Raw genomic sequence first — 19,477 nt, 5'->3', positions numbered from 1 at the left:
TGCAAGGGAATGCCAGCCTGGCCTCTGCAGTTCACTCAGCAGCAGACTTCCCCAGAGCTTATCTGAGCGTGGATGTGGGGCCAGCAGCACTGTGCCTCTGAGTTCTTTGGTGCCATTTGGCTCGCAAATCACCTGCGAGACAGGCCAAGCAATTCTGCACTAGAATTCTGTGCTAGAAGCCTGTTCCCTTGGCAGAATGGAGGAGCTACCTCATTCTTCGGTGAAGGAGCCAGAGTGGTTTTTACCACCAAGAGTCAGAGCAGTGCTGCCAGTTATCTAGGCTGTGAGATCCCTGTGCATGAGTTGGAGGTACACAGATGAAAACTCTATTAATTTCCCTGCTTTTCTGTAGCCTAGTCACTGCCTAAAGGAAAGAGGGGGGAAGTAGACGGCATGCAGTGGTACCGTGGAGTCCATGCTGTGCTGGGTGGGTTCTGCACAGCACTTCAAAGACCCATCTGAAGAAGCAGGTGCTGTTCTTGCTGTCTCCTGGGGCACTGGGCTGTTGTTTGGGTGTCAGGGGCTTGTCAAATGATACTGGTGTAATTCCCATTTTTTCCTCTGCTTTCTAGGTACAATGGCTTGGTGACTGGCTCTCGAGCCAAAGGTATCATTGCCATCTGCTGGGTGTTATCTTTCATCATTGGCTTGACACCAATGCTAGGGTGGCACAAGCGCTCCCAGATTGAAGAGCTGGGTACTAATAAATCCTCTCCCATCAACTGCAGCAACAGTATGGTGGTGTGCCTATTTGAGGCGGTGGTCACCATGGAGTACATGGTCTACTACAACTTCTTTGCCTGTGTGTTGTTGCCCCTCCTCCTCATGTTTGGTATCTACTTGAAAATCTTCATGGCAGCCCGGCGACAGCTCAAGCAGATGGAGAACAAGATGGTACACGGGGAGCGCTCACGCTCCACGTTGCAGAAGGAAGTCCACGCGGCCAAGTCCTTAGCCATCATTGTTGGATTGTTTGCAGTCTGTTGGCTTCCACTACATATTATTAACTGTTTTACCCTTTTTTGCCCTAATTGTGCCCATGCTCCCCTCTGGCTGATGTATCTGGCCATTATCCTGTCTCATGCCAACTCGGTGGTAAATCCTCTAATTTATGCCTACCGGATCAGGGAGTTCCGATACACCTTCCGCAAAATCATCAGCCAGCATATCCTGGGCAGGAAGGAGCAGTTCAAGGCAGGAACAGCCAGCATTAGGACTTCCACCCATGGTGGGGACGGCGAGAACGCCAGCATACGAATCAGTGAGTATGCGTTGGAGGTGTACACCAATGGAGAGATTCACAGGGATCCTGAAAAGCAGGACTTGAACAAATGCAAAGCTGTTTTGGAATGGCACCAGAACGGGAATGCTCTGGACATGGAGACAAATGGGCATCTCCCACATTCCTGCAGAAATGGAATTCTCTCAGATGCGTGCATGAACAGGGAGCTTCACAGCGAAGAGCTAATTGATGCCCAGGTGTCTTACTCGAATCTAGAAAGCACAGCCTTCGCAGCAGCTGATGTTTCCTGATGAGCCCTTTGAAGTCTTCCTGGTAGAATTATTTTATTTTCCATGGGTGGCCTCTGCCTTGGCAGAAAGGGAGTCTGGGGGGCGGGGGGGAGAGGAGTGTATTCAGATTGCTGTGGAGAAAGGGGTCCGCACCCAGGACTCTTGGGAGGACCCTAAATACCAGACTGGAGAAAAGCCAAGAGACCATCGAAGTGGACTAAGAAAGGAGGGGGACACGCTACCCAACGCTGGCCTGTCACCAAGAGCAGTGCCAAGGTCAAAGATGGCATTCCAAGGTCAGCACTGGGAGACTCTCACGATGCAGAGCATATTATGACATTATGCTGTACTGTGTGTCTGTGGTTGTACGTCAGTTTTGCTGTCTTTACCAACAGAAATTAAACCATGGCTGGAAGTATTCACTTAATTGCAAGGAGCAACAGGGAGGGGCCTCCAATTATTTGGCCCTGAAAAAATGGAAGGAGGATAGCAACATCTATTGGTCAGGAAGGATGCCAGCAGCTGTTTGGAGGAGGAATTTACCTGAGGGGAACTTTGGATACCTTCAACCATGACATTTTGTCTTTCAGTTTGTGTTTTTAAAGATTATACTGCAACAGGTTGTTTGGACATTTTTATCTTGTCTTGTTTAGATTCCATTATGTTAAGTTATAAAGACGGGCAAGAACTCATATTCATTCCCTGAGCGCTCAGTGTTCCAGATGCACAAGACAAATATAACCTCATAGCTCTTCACTCTGTCAAACAAATAATGAAAACCCAGACTGTAATATGGAGTTCCCTTAGCAAAAGGGCTGTTAGCAGGACGTGGTGCTCGACCTTGCAGTGGGCTGTGATACCAGGGCTGGGCGTGCCCCGAGGAGCTGTGGGGAGCTATCAGGTGGGAGGTGTCCACAGGCCGGTGGGCACTGTCTGGCTACTGCTTTTTCCCTCTGTGTCTATGTTTGTCTTGGGATCCCAGAATGCAAATGATCTCCGTGGTCCTAAGTTTTCATCCTCACTCAAAATGCTGTGGGAAGGGATTTTTCTCTTTTTTTTGAGGGTGGGGGGTGGAAGGGAAAGGGGGAGGAAGGCGACGTGGGACAGGACGTACCTATTACTTCTGGAATCCCCATGAGCTCTATTTAAACACCTTTCTCCTGTGATTTCAGTTGTTTTGTGATGTGCTTTACTGTGAAGCCTGATGTGTCCCTGCAGTGCAGAGGCCAGGGTCTGTCTGATTAGAAGATGTTCCTATTCTGAGGAGCTGGCAGTAATCAGTAGTAGTGGAAATCTGCTTATAAACTGCAGTAGTCTGTGTAAGAGAGAGGCAAATCTTCCGCGGCAAAGGTATGCACTGGTATGGTTTGTTGTAGAGCAGTTTCACGGCGGTTTGGTAACTTCCTGTATCACTTGTTAGCTCTATCAGTTATCACTTGTGGTAGCTCAAGGATGGCAGACTGCCATGCTAGCTTGTATTCTACCTAAATCTTGTCCAGCCTTTGTTTTAAGGACAAATATCCCATGCCTAATGCCACTAGCCTTCTGGAGAGACAGGCAAGTCCTACTAGACATGGTCCTACAAGAAGGCTAGAAGTCTGGTAATTCCAGGGATCTGGACTTTTTCCATAGCTGAAAACATAAGAGGTATCAGCCCACAACCCTGGGTCTTCCTCATGTCCCTCCACTAATGTTTCAGAACTCAACCTAATTTTCGGGAAGGAAAGGGGAACTGAATTTTGACGTTTGGGGAAGAGCACATTACGTTTGTGTTCTCATTCCATGTTTATTTTAAATACTGTGAAGTATTAGAATGAAAGTCAATTTTATTTGAAGAAACTTTTCTTTTTTTTTACCAGTCTGTCTTCATGAAGGTGGGGAGTGGTTTAGCATGTTGAATGTGCTCAAGTATGTAAGTGCTCTAGGCTAGCACAAAGCTTACTGAGAGATGGAGAAAAAGATGTGGTTGCCACCCCCATCCTTAGCAGGAAGACAGGCAAGTATGAAGAACAATAGACTCTGCAGTTCAGCTGAATCGCTGCTTTCTTGGCACGGCTCTTCCACGTAGTCTTAACGTCAGAGGAGTGGATTATCACTGCAGCACCACTAACAAACACTAAGCTATTTCTCTGTGACTGACGTTGCAGGTAGTTCCTTTGTAGGGTGTTTTGGGATCTTGTTACTCTGTCTTGTTGGAATATTTCTGTAGGTTGTGTGCGGGATGACTCCTCTGGCCTCCTGAAACAGCAGCAGAGGAATTCAGTCAGAAAAATGGGGGTCTGAACTCTTTGGGCCTCAGCTGGGAGCTGAAATGTTTCTAAGAATAACACAAGATTACATCCGGTATTCATGTCAATAACAATTAGGTCCACAAAGAAGCAGAGCAGGGAAGGAAGTGTGGGAAAATACCAGCATTGCTCATGTGCTGGAACACACGCGAGTGCAGAAGTGTCTCCCATTGAGCTTTAGTTGCCATTGTAAAGGGATATTTTATGCCACGTTGCATCAGACTTTCAACAGCTGATGTAGGTTGGTTGCTTTCTATTGTTTCCTGGGCTTCTTCACACTCCATTATGGGAGTTGCTTGCTTGCCACAAGAATAGGACTGATCTATGCTGATGTGACACACTTAAGATTGCCTCTCTGGAAAACTTTCCTGCCCAACCAGATCGCCATGCAAGTTGACTTTGCGTTTCCAGATGTCTTGAAATCAGTTTTTGTCTCACCAAGCGATGTGCCCCCAAAGTGTGTCCAGTCCCTTTCAATAGCAGTGATCTAGACGTGAAATGAAAAGGATATGTGAAGGGGCCAGGGGATGTGTGTAGGAGGAAGTGCAGTGGGTGTAAGGAGGCAGCGTGTTTTATATAGCACTGGAAGTCTAGTCACAGAAAGGAAGAATGGCCAATTGCACCACATGCTGTGTGCCTTCTGGCAAACATATGTCTGAGATGGACCTTCAGAAGATGTTTCCAAAGCAGTTCTTGGAGGGGGAGCATGAACCTTTTGAACAGAATTTTGGAATTCTTATTTGTTTCCCTGGGATCGTGATTTCAAGGCTTCCATCCCTATTTTTTTAAACAACAAAAAAAAAAGTTTTAAGGTTCTATGAATGAAGCCTGCTCTTTTCTCCTTCTGCCAGTGCCTTCCAGTCTCAAGAAAAGTACCTCTGCCAAACTACACAGGGCGAGGATCATTTTAGAAAATTAAATGATTTTTTCCTAACTTCCCCACTTGTATCCCCATTTTCTTCCCAGCTGAAGATGTAGCTAATGAAATAGCTGTTCTCGATAGGCAAAGATGGTACCAAGATGAAAGGAAGAATGAGGTGACCATCAGGAGAGGCTAGAGAAGATCTCCTTTGGAATCCAAGGTGCAGTGTGTCCAAAAAGTAAGAGCTGGGGTAAGAAGAGGCTAATTTCATTGAATTGGAACATGTTGCTAAAAATGGCTCACAACCCATAGAGCGATGTGGTGCCTCTTTGGTGTGAGGGCATTCCATGAATTTCAGCATTCCCTTGGGACTCTCAGGCTCCAGGGTTTATTTGCTTTATAGGGTTTTGGAGAAAGTAAAATTCTGATCAGTTGCCAGGAGTAATTTTATCAAGAGTTCTTCTTAGGTCTGCCTTTTCTATAGGGCACTGCTTTTTGTGTGTGCAAATGCACTTACAACTTTGTCCTGCAATTTCGTTTTGGATCAGCAGTATCTCCAAGCTCTATGCAAGCTCGAACTGCAGCTCTCAAACAGAGCTGAGCAAGAGAAGAAAGAGGCTGATGCTGGTTTGACAGAGGGCAAGAGCAAAGGGGCATGGTAGGACAGCTGAGGTTGCTGTAGACAAAAAGGACTTGCCACTGGTTCCATCTGGTGCTTGTGAGCATATTGTGCAGATGAGCTTGGGAGTTACATGGAGTACTCCGAATCTTCGATCATTCTTTGAAAAGAAGCTCCAGAGGATGCTGGAGGATGTAGGAAAGTCTCTTAAGGTGTGAGAGCAGACTGGAGTGTCAGGGTTAGACGGGGAATCTTGGTGGGGAAGGAGGATTTGTAGGGTATGTGTTTGGGAGGATTTCAGGGGAGTGGGAATGTGATGGGAGGTGCTGGGGATTGCACAGATGGTCTCGGGGGAGTGGGGCTGGCACAAGCCCAGGGCATGACTTGCTGAGAAAGGACTCTGGAAGGGATGTGTGGTCTCATGGCTCCTTGGGGTCGCGGCAGAGAGGGAGGCAGCCTTGCCCCAGTATCTGCAGAGGGTTGACTTTTTCTGGTCTCTATATGATTGAGGTGGAGAGATTTTTCCTTGATTATCTTATTTTCAGATGCATTGTCTCATTTCGTGAGTGCGTTCAGGTGTAACAAAAGCCCTTCTGCTTCATGAACATGAGCAGTAACGCCCCTCTCTCCCCCTCATCAATTCAGCTGTTTTGTGGGAAGGGCAAGCATGCTGTAACTGCTGTGATGCATTAAATCTGCATAATACTCTAGTGGTGTTTGGTAGGTTTAGCTGCCTAATAGTCATTTCTCTCCTGATCTGTTCTAGGCATCAGACTGCTCTGAGACCAAGGAGCTTTGTCTTTCTAGCCCTGAGCTTTTGGCCTTCTTTACAGTAAAGCACATCACGAGTAACTAAAATCACCCCAGTTCCTTGTTTGCATGAGAGGTGACTGAACCTAACAGATTGAGAATCCCCAAAAGGGGACAGTGTTCTGTGTAACTCCTTGTCTTATTCATCTGCTGGGGCTCTTAACACAAGCATGCATTGAATTCAAGACTGGAACCTGTTGATCTGAGAACATCCTTTGCTTCCCTGGTTCTGTCCCAGGAGCTGGTATTCCTGCCCCCGTCCTGTGGAGCAGTTGTCTCTGTGGTCAGTGAGCCAAGACACTATGAACACCCTGCTGCACACGCTGTCACTAGGAAACACTTACTCTTTTAATTTAAATGTTTTATGAATATAGTTGTTGTTTTCCCTCTGTTTGTCAGTTACCAGTGGGAGGGGAGGGAAAGGGGTGGGAGAATCTGTGCATGCATATATATTTAAAGTGCATTGACCAAAGTTGTTTTTTTTTTATTTGTTTGTTTTGAATCTGTGAAATTTTCATATCTGTGAAGTCATCAGACTGCTGGGCAGTGAGGAGCCACTGGTGCTGCTGAGTCTGTCTTGGTTACATTTCTTAATAAGCATTAAAATAATAAAATATATTTGTAAAAGAGAGTGTGAGTGTCTTTGTCCAAGGAAGATCCTGCTGGCTGACCCTGTTTTGTAAATATTTTTTTATTATTTTATTAGCTTTTTTCCATAGATCTGTCCCTGGCACTACCTGTTCTTTTGCTGAAGATGTTAACATCGACTCAGGTAACTGGAAGCCCCGCAACATCCCTGACATCCTGGCATCTGTCATCTTGGCAATAAAAGTTTACAGCTGCGTACGGAACACAAGGTAGAGCACTGTATTTGCCCAGCACACTGCAGCAGCAGAAACAAAGCGTTACATAGTGGGACCTGGAGGAGATACCTGGAGCACACCACCTTGCCAGCTATGACTGGAGCATCTCAGCCCTTTGGCTCTCCTTCCACACATCAGACATCACTGTTACACCACTGCTACTTCAGCCCTCCGTCCTGTCTGCCAATACTGCTCAGACTGAGCTAGCCCCAGCCTGATAGCCAGATTAGTCTGGAAATGGAGGCAGTGAATTTAAATGCTACTGTGGTGCCTCTCAGGCCAATGTTGACAGGAAGCAGCAGGAACAATTTCCAGCTTTTCACAGCTGGCAGCTACTAAATGTGTGTGGGGAGGTTAGTGAAAGTCTGTGTGATCCAGGAGTATTTGGAATGGGGAAGCATTGAAAGTTCACCAGATAACCATCAGCTACTGGTCATTCCCTCTTTTGGTTCCCTTTGCAGCTGGGCTGGAGGCCCTGGTTCGTGGAGAGGTGCTGGTGCCCTGGTGCTCTGCAGCCAGCTGTGCCTGAGCTGTTCAACCAACTGTGTAATTGAAAAGCTTTTTCTTCTTTTTTCCCCTCCTTTCACAAACACTGTGCGTTTTGTTCTGCAGCATCAAAGGCCAGGAGCTGGGAGGAACAATGGGTGTCTGCAGGAGCTGCAGGGGAACAATGGCCATACCTGGCCCAGGGAAGAAAGCGAGCACTTGGAAGAACAGAAAGAGCTCCTAGTTTAACTACACAATTGGCCTCATCTGGAAATCTAAGTTCAGAGATCTACACCTTGGCTTGGTCACCCAGAGAAACTTTGCAGGGCTTTTGTGGTAGCCTGAGCTGAGGGACAATGCAGCTTGCTAGTGCAATATTTACTGCGGGAATGGGGAATTGATGATGCTTCTGAATGCTGAAGTAGGATGGAATAGTGGAGGATGGTGATTTTCCTGCAAATGGGTGGATAATCTTTTTTGGCTAAAAGGCTTTTTTCAGCATTTAAAGCAGCAGGATCTTCCTTGTCACTTCTGCCCCCAAACAGGAAGCCGTTGCTGCTAAGAATAGCACATACAAGTGCCTGCTGTGCTCGTAGTCATGTATTTCAAGGAGAAATTTTGATGAGTTAAAAGCTCTGAGGATTTTTTCTGTGGCCCTGTGGACCTCACAATTTACTTTCATAGGAGAGATTCCCAGTGTCTTGCATTTGACTGAAGTGACTGAGTGAGATTCTTCATGTATTCATTCAGGTCAGGGAGAGAGACTTCTGCCAGCTTGGATCCTGGGAGGAATCCCCCTCTGATCCCTGAAGTTAGATGAAGCGACTCACTGCAGGTTGGAGTCTCGCTGAATAGTAAGTGGAGCTGCATTCTTCCTACCTCCCTGTCCCTTCTTCAGTGCTATTCTGAGGAAAAAAAATAAATAAATAAAAATGGGATGGTGCTTGAATAACAGAGGTTCCCTCAGATATGACCCAGGGGATGGGACTGTTAGGTTTTGGACTGAAAGGTGCACCACTCTTGTAAGCAGCATCATTGCTCTGCTGTGAGGCTGCAGCAGTCATCAGTGAGATTCTGCTGGGTGAGAGTAAAATGCTACCCACATCTCAGAAAACCAGAGGTTCGTTTTGAAAAGTGGCATCCTTGAAGTGCATCAAACCAAATGACCTAAGCCAAGTCTGGGGCTGAGAGTAGCAGGGTGATTTCTCAGCAAGTGAAAGGCAAGGAGTTGGAAAAGAGGATTCAGTCTGCAGGTTCAGAGTAAACTGTGTAAAGATGAGGTTATTTGGACTGCAAATCCATACTGTGTGGTCTGAGTTCAACACATCAAACTCCAAACCTGGGACTGTGTTCCTGGGGAGTGTCCAGCTGCACTCCAGAGAGGTGACTGTAAATTCTGCAGAGCCCTGGGCAGTCTTTAAACCTGCTGGTGTGGACACTGACAGCCCTGGAGCTGCAATTGCTCAGGCTTTGTTTACCAAAGATTTACCTGGAGCCCTAGGCAGCTCAGAATTTTTGTCTTACCTATTGCAAGGAGATTAGATAACAGCTCAGAATGAGAGTGAAGAAAGTCCATGTGCACAGCGTATCTTGCTGCCTCAGCTGTTGGTGAAGTCATGGGGTCTTTGGGGTTGGTATTAGTCTGGGATATTATTCTAAATGGGGGGTTAAGCATATCTTGGTTGGATGCTTCATGTTGCTGGCACACTTGCAGCTGCATCATTTGGGCGTTTGGCATCATCTAGGCTGTGACAGTCTCAGGGCCTGTGCTTTGGGGTTTCAAGGGGTTCAAGATTCTTGTGCAGTGTGGGGATCAAGTCTAGAAGGGAGAGGGGGGAAAAGGCCTAATAAAGAGAGAACTGAGCAGCCTGGATCAGTTCTATGAAGAATGCAAAACAAGCCTGGGCTATCTCAGGGTAAGCTGCACTCGTGGTGCCTCTTGAACCCATGTCCTGTTATTGTTGGTGTGGAACACGAGGGTCTGGGCCAATGAAAACAAGGAAGGCGGCTTGACAGACACAGATTTTATCTTTTGAGATTCGTCATGACCTTTCTAGTGTATAATAAATAAAGTTGACTCAGGAATTGGCAAGTGCCCTATAACATGCAGTCCTGGTGTCGGGACTCGGCAGAATGTTCTGCTTAGCAATGCACTCTGTTAGCTTTGTTTGCCAAGCTCCTATTTTGGAGGTGTGCTGAAGGGCTGAACAGTGGCAGATGCCGAAGCCTTCTGCAGGCAGGTGCGCTGGACCCAGCATCTCTGGCCATGCTGATCCAGGCTGGATGAAGGTCGTTTTGAATCCGTGCTGATACAACCTTTTGCTGCTGGGCCACAGAAGGAAAAGAAACGTCTTGCAAAGTAAGAACTGTGCTTGCAGTGGGGTGAATCCTGAGGCAAGGAGGACTTCCATCATTCCACATTACTTTGTAACCCTTCAAGCATTTCAGTCGGCATTGAGAAGGATTGCTTCCTGTGGTAATGTCTTTAGAGCAGCCCTGCCATGCACACTGGGTCCTGTGATATTAAACATCTCCATCATTCAGAGGATGTGGCCAATTCTGCAGGTTGATGGGAATGGTAGGTCTGAGACTTGCCTGCTGCCCCGTGAATCCCTGCTGGGCCATCTCTGAACTGTGGCTGTGAGCAATCAGTCAGGTTTTGTGAGCTAGCCCTGGTGGCAGGGGCTGATACACAGTGCTCCTCTGAAGACAACTGGGATTCATTTGCTGCTGAACTGAAGCTGTTCTGTGATAGCAACATATCAGACTGTGAAGTTACTCTGCAGAGCCAAAATGCACTGGGAAGAAAGGGATGAATGTGTGTGTTCCCTGCTCCAGAGAGACCACGGGGGGAGAGCTACAGTTAAATCACGAAGATTATGGCTGTGTCAAATGCAGAGCCTCAGGAGGGGAGCACTCAGCACTGGCACCGAGGTGCTGGGTGGGCTGCATGAGCACTCAGCACCTTAAAGTAAGGGACAACTGGTTGCTTCATTTCTGAGGTGCCTGCCATTTGGGAGCAGTCCAGTATTCCAAGTGTTTCCTGCCTTTCTTTATATTCATGCCAAAAGCACTAAGAGAAATAGGGTGGAGACAAAAAATCTCAGACCCTCCTCAAGATCATCCTCTAATTCCAGAAGGATCAAAATGCTAAAGGTTGCATTAGAAAAACAGAAATAGTCTTTTCTCCCACCATTGGTAACTCAATGCCACAACTAAAGCTGAGAGTCAGCTGCTTGTTCTACAGCTGTGTCCTTTCTGAATTCATGAGAAATAGCATTTTGATTTCCTTCCAGAGGAAATATACAGTAATATCCCGAACTTGCACTGAGGCCTTCCAGTCTGCAGAACTAACCCATGTAACGTTCATCTGCAACGGAATTAAACCCAAGATCCTCTTTTCCTTATGGATTGAAACACTGCTTGGGAATCAAGGCTTTTTGTAACAAATCTTTGCATCTCATTTTCTCTGAGCACTTGCTTCCCATGCCAGTTCCCTCCTGTCTTAAGTTCTCCATTTGCAGACAATCCTCCCTTTGCAGCATGCAAGACCCAGGCAGCACAAAAAGTTTAAGGTGTTGGGGCCGTCTGTCCCTTTCCCATGGTTCAGCACTACCTGGACTTTCAAAATAATAATACAAAGAAGTGTAGCATCAATGTTCCTGTAGATTTTCACTTTATGTGAAAAATAAAGGCTGGGGGTGCTCTCTGCAGGCTACCAGCCGTCTCTGATTCCTTTGCAGGGGGATCTTTAGTTCAGCATTTGATCTGGAAGCACCATGTGGGACATGATCCTCCCAGGAAGAGTTCAATGCTTTCCTTCCCATCACAAATATGAGGCTGCGTTCTGGGGGTCAGGATGTCAGTGACATGGATGACACCGAACGCTGAAGCCTGCATGTGAATTAGGTCTTGGAAGAGGCTGCACTCTGTCTTCTGCACAGACACGTTCGCACTCTCTGAAGGGAGGTCCTCGTGCACGTAGCCATGTGTTTGGTGTTTTCCAGGTGGCTGTGTTCTCTCTACACCGGATGTATGCCAGTGCTGTAAAATGCGTGTCCCTCTTCTGCTTCCTCGAGAGATGCATCTGCTGGTGTCAGCTTCCAGGTAGGACCCACAGGAACCTGCTCTCTTTCAGTGTCTGTGGCCTTTGCCCTCTCCTGGTAGTCAGGCATCCTAAGGAAACCAGAAGTGACCTAAGGCTGTTTTTGCTGAGCCTTGGTCACTGCTGCAGATGGAGAAGTAATGGCAGTTTTCCAGCAGGTGAGACCCTCCAGGCCAGCTAGCCAGACAAGAAAAATAAACACAGGAAATAGCATCCATGCAGTAAGATAACAGAGAAACGAGAGGCTGGGAGGGCTTTCTGCTCTGTGTCAGGGGACACGCAGAGCTTGGAGCTCTCTACCAGGAGCAAGTAAATGTCAGGCCTTAACATGAAGGAAGGAATTATGGTTTGGATGGAGAGGAAAAGAGAGAAAAGGAGTTTGTGCTTTGGTCAGGTAGAGCAGTGGTTGCCCTCTAGGACGGGGTCTGTGGAACAAAGATCTTGGGCCTAGGAGTGGGGTGAGTTAGTGCTTGCTCAGGGCAGGGGCTGATCAGTCTTCACCTGGATGTTCCTCTTGTCTTTCTGTCCCAAAAGCACTTCTTAGGGTCACTGTTGGTGAGCACTGTTGGTCTCACCTGTGAAACCCATTCCCTAAGCTCCTCCTGTTGGCTTCTGCTGTGCCCCGTTCCCGCAGATCCTGGGGGTTTATCGGAGCTTTATCCCTGGTGGTTCGGCTGGGTGGTGGTGTGGTGAGGCATCTGCTGGCTCCATCCTGCACTCAGCAAGATGGAGAAGCCACCTGTGGTGCCCAAAATAGCCTCTGCCTGGGCAATCCAATCCAAATGGTGTTGATAGTGGTGGGGGATTCCCATGCCTCATAAAGAGGCTTTTGTTGGAAGGATCTAAGCTGAGCTCCAGGCCTTGCCAGCTGTGGAGAGGAGCAGATGGATCTGCAGTACAAAAATAGATTGAAACAGGCTTGTTCTGCCTCCTTTCTTCACCCATACAGTCCCAGAGGTGCCTGGTCATCTGAACCAGAGCGGGGAACTGGGTGCTTTGCAGCTGCCAGTCTGCCTGGAGCCCTTTAGCTATTGTCAGAGACAGGAATTTCTCCCTCTTCAGTCCCATTCCCCCTACAGCTGCCGTGTGGACAATCTTGTTTGCACACAGCTGCTGGCAGTGTGTCACATCCCATTTCCCTGGGGCAGCGCAGGCAGGAGAGTGGGGCATTTGTGAGACGCTGTGTTCCCAAACTCTGCCATTCCTTGCCGTGAGTCTGGCTGTGTCTTCTGGGTGAGATCTCTACGGCACCTGAGGAAGTACCTTGAGGTCATGTCAGTGTGTCATGGGCAGAGGTTTCAACTGGCTGATGAGTAAATTTTGCAGATCTGCGTATTGTACATGGAAACTTCACTTTTTTTTTTTTTGAACCCTAGCTATAGAAAGAACATTTTGGAGTTCTATGATCTTCACTGCTGCTCCAGGTGACTTAATTTCTTGTTCCAATGCTGTAAGTTCACACCAAGGCTCTGTAGCTAAAACATCCTTCAAGGGCATCTGAGGCTCACTGAACCTAGTCACCATCCCTGGTCTCCCAGCCCTGAATTTTGCAGCATGTGGATGCAAATAGTATGTTTCCCATGCGTGGCTCCTGGCCCAGGTCATCCCAGCACTTTCCATCGAGGCTTAGAAATTTTCCAGCAGTAGAATATGATGATGTTGGTGCACAAAAGGAATTTGAAGCTGCACCAGTATTCAGAACAGACTGGATCTGGTCCCTCTGTGTTGTGCCTGCAGAGCACTGCCAGCCCTTCAGCCCTGAAGGTGCGTGCTTGTATTCAACCTCCTCCCCTGCTTCTCGCTTGGCATCCCCACTCCATCCCCTCCTGCTAACTGAATAAGGATCACATGGATATTTCCTGGATGAGCTTTTGTAACGCACTAATTCGATACACTCAGGGCATCTTCCTGTAATGAACGTTCCTGAGGTAATTGAAGGTGAGGTTGCATGGGTGAGGGGGAGAAGAGGGCAGGACTGCTGGCAGAGGTAATTAGAGGAATAGAAGAAAACCCTTTTGTTCCTGTAAATCCTAAATTTGTTGTGTCTCTGCACTCCCTGTCTACCCAGCTTCTACTTGCGCCATGCCTTGAAGGTGGTTCCACTCTTCTTATCCTCATTTTCTTTTTTTTTTTTTTTAGGGTATTTTTTTTTCCATTTCATCTCATGCATCTGTTCTGCTGCTTTGTTCTTTTGGCTTTTCATTTCTTTGCTTGTTTCTTCCCCTCTATGTTCTCCTGCTTCCTGAAAAGCTGATTGCTGCAGTGTGTGAAGGAGAGGCACTGGCCATATCTGTCTGCACCTGCACCCTGTTACAGTCATAGAATCACAGAATGACTTGGGTTGGAAGGGACCTTAAAGCCCATCTAGTTCCAAACCCTGCCATGGACAGGGATGCTGCCCACTCGATAAGGTTGCCCAGGGTCTTGTTCAACTTCTTGGAATATTCCAGCTGATTCTCTCTTTGAGGGAGCCATATAGGAGCAAGAAGGGAAGAGGGAGCAGAACAGCACCACTGGGAGAAACCAAATCAGAGACTGAGAAGCTGGGTGAAGAGGGGGTGTGGAGGCAGGCAGGGCCATCTCAAGAAGGTTCCAAGAGGCAGCAGGGCATGGCTGTAGAGGTAACTGCTCCTTTGCTTGACACATTGTTCTTTCCTGCCCTCTTCTTTCTTACTTTTCACCTCAAAATTACATCTTGAAAGATGTAAAGAAAAAAATTACCAGCTTTAAAGCACTTGTCAGCCCTTGCTGGGGGGCTCTCCATGCCACAGCAACTCCAGTGCCCCCATGGTGCCATATTCTGCTGTGTCCAGGACTCCCACCAGCTGCCCTTCCCATGCTCCCTTCCAGCTGCCCACTGGTGCAGCTGTGTCTGTCCCACCAGCACACACCAGTCTCAGTGTGTTCCCAAAAAATCAGGGTCAAGTCAGCTCAGAAGATGGCTTCCTCCTAGCTTTCCAGTGCTAGCACACCTTAAATGTTCAGTACACCCACTTTTCCTTTAAATATACAGCTCGTTTTAGCCAAAGGAAGAGGCAGCACGTTGGTCAAGTGGAGGGAGGGCTGCCGGCCTGGCTCCTCTGACAGTTTTTGTGTGGGACTGCTCTCCTCAGGTACAGACCCGTGCTCAGTAGGTGCCGGGAGCCAGGAAGCAGCAGCAGCACCGAGCCTTTCCACGTATTTGCAGAATTTCCTTCTGCTTGCTGGGGGGGCAGAGAAGGGCTGTCCGAAGGGCTCGTTTTCTTCTAAGCAAGGTTGCTGGCCTTGCAGAGTAGAAGCCATTGCTCTAGTGTTGGAAACATGTGGTAGGGGATAGGTAACTTCTGGGGACGGGGTTTCTCCTCACAGATCTAGAAGCTCTGGGCTGCCAGAACCACAGACACTGTGCTACCAGCAATGTGCCAGTAAACAGACTAGGAAGCATCTGCCGTGCCTTTCAGTAGTGCAAGCTTGACATTTCACCCCTGCCTGTTTCTTTCTTTAGCTCCTTAACATTTGGTATTTACAGCGATGTTTCTGTTACTAACTCGGTTGGAATCAGCTCCCACAACGCCCATCTCATCTCCAGCGATTGTCCAGAGAGGTCTCCCAGGCTCGCGGGGAGCTCAGTGTCACACCCACGGGCAACAGATGGGAGGCTGTCACAGGACAGAGGTGGGAGGCAGCCGCCTTCGGGATTATCCAGCAGCATAGCAGAAAAAGTAAGACCAAAACTGGCAGCCCCAGGGCCCAGTCCAGGCCTCTCTCCTGTCTCTGCATCCCTAGTGAAAGTCCAGATTCAAACCAGAATGTGGACTGAGCTGTTTTGATAGCTGTTTCCTACCTGTGCCTGATGGTATGGGCTGTTAACGGCCAGGCTGTACAGCTGGGGAAACAACTTCCAAAATGTGGCCCTTCTTAAGCCCCAGATTTGAGCGTGTAACTTGGTGTAAGCATTCTGCAGTGTTCATATTTGCTGAGAGTCATTTCTAACTTCTCTTTGGTTGTAGGACTCTGACAGGTTTAGGTCCGATACTTGAGCTGCAGGACAGAGAGCAGAGAGAGCTCCCTCTGCTGTCTGTGGGCTTTCAGGTTCCCAACTAATTTGGTCCCCACTATCGATGGAAGTCCCCGAGCAACAAAAAAGTTAAAAGGTGCTTGTGAAGAGATGACATCATCTGAGCCAACAAAGCCACAAGCAAAAGATCTGATAAGCTATCTAACATGCAGAAAGCTTTGAAAGTGCATAGTCCCACTCAGATTAAATGTTTTTGACAGGGTGGAGATGACATCGTAAGCTGTTCAGTCTATAGATAACTCTGTAAAGGACCTATATCAGATGTGGTTGTTGCTGATAATACGCAAGGCCCAATGCATCTCACAACACCTGTGAGTAGCTCTGCTGGCTTCTGTGGCACTGTGGTCGCAGCCTGTGTGTGACTGTGACTTCAGGTTAGGACCCAGCCAAATAAACCATCAGGAAGGGGTGAATGTTGCCATTTTGGTGCTCAGCAGAGGATGGACTAGACAGGGCAGGGAAACTCATGCAAGATGTCCACCCTGATTAGGTTATACCTGTTCTGTGTCATCCTGTGAGGCGAATGGAATGATGAAGTAAAATCCTGCTCAGTCTGGGGCAGAAAGCTCAGGCCTGTAAAGCAGCTTGTTCTGCTGATTTCCTGGTCATTCGCTTCAGGCAGGTTTCCCCACTCTTAAATGAAACAATGGGGACTTGATTGTCTTCACCAGGATGCTCCTTGCTGAGGTGACTTTACCCAACTTGTCGTAAAGTCAAGTCATTCCCACCTGACTTCTTAGCACCTCCCAAGAGCTTTAGAGCTCTTGGGAGGTGCTAAGAAGTCAGGTGGTGGGGCAACCATAAAGGATTTTTCAAAGCAGCAATGCAAACTAAGAGCAAAAGTGCCCCTAAATAATCCAGTCATACTCTGAATGTTGGGCTTAGTAAGGTTACTAGTCTGGGTCCTTATTTGTTCTGGTGTAGACTGAAAATGTTCTGGCTAGTTGAATGGGACAGTGTCCTGCCAGAACACACACAGCAGGGCACTTCGTGTTTGTGAGGTCTCCTTTTTCTCTTGTAGGCTTGTGCCTATCATTTGCTTTCTAATTTTTTCCCCCAGCTCTCCCTGTGTGTAGGACACATGTTGGAATTGTGAAGAAGACATTTCTGTGTTTCTCAGCTGTAGCATAATCAATCCTTTGTTATGGTATTTCAGCTAGGTGCCCCTGAAGGGTGAAGAGCTCTGGTCAGGAGCAACAGGACTTTCTTGCTCTGACTGTTCGCTGGCCTGCCGACTCATAGAAGTGCTATTTTTTTTTTCCACCTCGGTTAAACTGCTAACGTGTCCCAGCACGCATGAGATATGGAGGCTCAATAAACCCAGAGGGCTCATTGTTAAATGGTAAGTCCTCCCGAGGGACCTGACATTAGATGGTTTTCAGTGCTTCTCTCTGTTGTTTGTCATAAGATGGACAGTGAGGTGATGTGGCAGAACCCTCTGTAGCATGGCTGGAAATTACAGCGCTGTGGTTCTCTGTAAAGGCCCAAGAACAGCCGCTGCGCTGCTTCCTGTGTCTGATTGATGCCGAACCATCAAAAAGATGTTTTCTGTGGGTTAAACTGAACTCTCTGCGTACAAGAAAGGAAATGATCTTCTTAAATCTTTCTTTTGCTGCTGAGTCCAGCCCTTGCTTTGCTAGCAGCTGCATGTATTGAACAAACCAAAAGAGAATACATGTAAAAAAAAAAAAAAAAAAAAAAAAAAAAGAAATAAGACAAATGAATAAGAGAAAAAAACAAGCATCAGTTTGACAATGTGTTTGACTTTATCCAGACCATATGGAAGCTGTGAATTTTGAGCAGGCAGCTGAGAGACTAAATAGCAGTCATTTCAGAAGTTTTCTTGGAGTATGAAAGTAACTGAGGACATACTTATAGGGCAAGTGTACATGGTGAGGGAATTTCCATCACTGGCAAATCAGACACAGGAGGTAAGATTGGGATGAGAAGGTCTAAACTAGGAAGAGTTTTATTGCCTGGGACATGACTGCTTTGTCTAATGCATAAGGAGATGGAAAGGTGAAGAAAGGCCACAGGCATACTAATTGTTTGCCCAATTATAGCCATTGTTTGGTGCAGGCAGCAATACACCGTGCTTGTTGCATTCATCCATCTTTGTGATAGCTGGGTTAAGTTGCACAATCATTATGAATAGCATTTGAAGGCATTCCCTAATTGCTACTCCCAGGCCCTGCCCACTAATCTGTGGCTCCAGGGTCTGAGCTTTAACATTTTGAAATTCTGGTCATTCAGACTTTTAAAAAAGAGACCAAATAATGCTGCTGCTTCTTTTACCTTTTTATTCCATCGTTTTGCTAAATCATTGTGTTGCAAGTAAATGTTCTAATACTGGTAATTCAAGATCTTGTGATTCAACATGACTAGAGAATAGTTCTTTGTACCTAAGAAGGGAGGAATCCTTCCACTAAGATTGTGCTTCTAGCCTTGGGGAGAACTTCTGAACCAAAAACTCCAGCTTTGTGTACACAAAACTTTCCAGGTAGTTTAGTAGTGGTTTCTAAAGAGGGCTTGCTTACAGTGGAAAATTACGCTGTTACAAGGAAGCTCTGGAGAACTGCAATAGTTAACATGAAATTAAGCACATAATGTGAAGGAGAAGAACAGAGATAGCCTGAACCAAGCAGATGTGACAGTATATTGTATTTTTGTACAAGGAATGTGAGGGCCAAGTGAATCTTGTAAGTGTTGTTCCTCAGGACCACAGTTGAACTTGATGCTGTTTTGCAATGCTGAGCAGCCCTTTGATATAATTGCTTCTTCCCTCCCAAAGCCCGAACATCTGGATTTATAGTGACAAAAGCAATCCAGTGAGGAAGGAAATGAAAAATGGTACCCCTGTGTATTAGCAAAGAGGCTGGGCATGGTCTGAGTCACAGCACATTGTGAGAGACATTCTGGCATCCTATAACAACTGTCCCATCCCACAATAACATCACCAGCGCTGCTCTCCTCTGCTGGGAACTGCCGGCCTCTGTGACTGCTCCTTAACATAAACATCTTTAAAAACCCCTCTGCCATCATCTGTAAACGATCCACCAATCGTTCCCAATGCAAACTACTGGTATTAACCTCTTACACTCTGTCCTACTATCACAGAATCACAGAATTTCTAGGTTGGAAGAGACCTCAAGATCATCAAGTCCAACCTCTGACCTAACGCTAACAGTCCCCACTAAACCATATCCCTAAGCTCTACATCTAAACGTCTTTTAAAGACTTCCAGGGATGGTGACTCCACCACTTCCCTGGGCAGCCTGTTCCAATGCCTCACAACCCTTTCAGTGAAGAAGTTCCTCCTAACATCTAACCTAAAACTCCCCTGGCTCAACTTAAGCCCATTCCCCCTCGTCCTGTCACCAGGCACGTGGGAGAACAGGCCAACCCCCACCTCACTACAGCCTCCCTTGAGGTACCCATAGAGAGCGATAAGGTCGCCCCTGAGCCTCCTCTTCTCCAGGCTGAACAAGCCCAGCTCCCTCAGCCGCTCCTCGTAGGACTTGTTCTCCAGGCCCCTCACCAGCTTCGTCGCCCTTCTCTGCACCTGCTCAAGCACCTCGATGTCCTTCTTGTAGCGAGGGGCCCAAAACTGAACACAGTACTCGAGGTGCGGCCTCACCAGAGCTGAGTACAGGGGGACGATCACCTCCCTAGCCCTGCTGGCCACACTGTTTCTTATGCAAGCCAGGATGGTGTTGGCCTTCTTGGCCACCTGAGCACGCTGCTGGCTCATATTCAGCTGACTATCCACCATCACTCCCAGGTCCTTCTCTGCCTGGCAGCTCTCCAACCATTCCTCTCCCAGCCTGTAGCTCTGCTTGGGGTTATTGCGCCCCAGGTGCAAGACCCGGCACTTG

The 19,477-nt window shown here is 47.4% G+C and overlaps 2 protein-coding genes across 11 annotated transcripts in view; both read left to right on the top strand.

The window, feature by feature from the left end:
- Positions 1–6,718, top strand: part of ADORA2A (adenosine A2a receptor) — a 28,918-nt gene extending 22,200 nt beyond the window's left edge. For all 10 annotated transcript variants that reach the window (XM_084538935.1, XM_084538931.1, XM_084538930.1 and 7 more), the window contains one exon: positions 573–6,718. In XM_084538935.1, coding sequence (XP_084395061.1) covers positions 573–1,533 — 961 coding nt within the window. In that variant the 3' untranslated portion in view covers positions 1,534–6,718. The remainder of the gene's footprint in view (positions 1–572) is intronic.
- Positions 6,719–16,811: 10,093 nt separating this feature from the next.
- UPB1 (beta-ureidopropionase 1) overlaps positions 16,812–19,477 on the top strand; it is a 29,837-nt gene continuing 27,171 nt past the window's right edge. Inside the window, exon 1 of the mRNA XM_084538936.1 lies at positions 16,812–16,944. The gene's annotated coding sequence lies outside the window, so the exon portion shown is untranslated. The remainder of the gene's footprint in view (positions 16,945–19,477) is intronic.

This window comes from Aythya ferina (genome assembly GCF_964211825.1).
Source record: "Aythya ferina genome assembly, chromosome: 17".
NCBI lineage: Eukaryota > Metazoa > Chordata > Aves > Anseriformes > Anatidae > Aythya > Aythya ferina.
The sequence above is the reverse complement of the archived record's forward strand: the minus strand, read 5'-3'. Positions and strand labels throughout refer to the sequence as shown.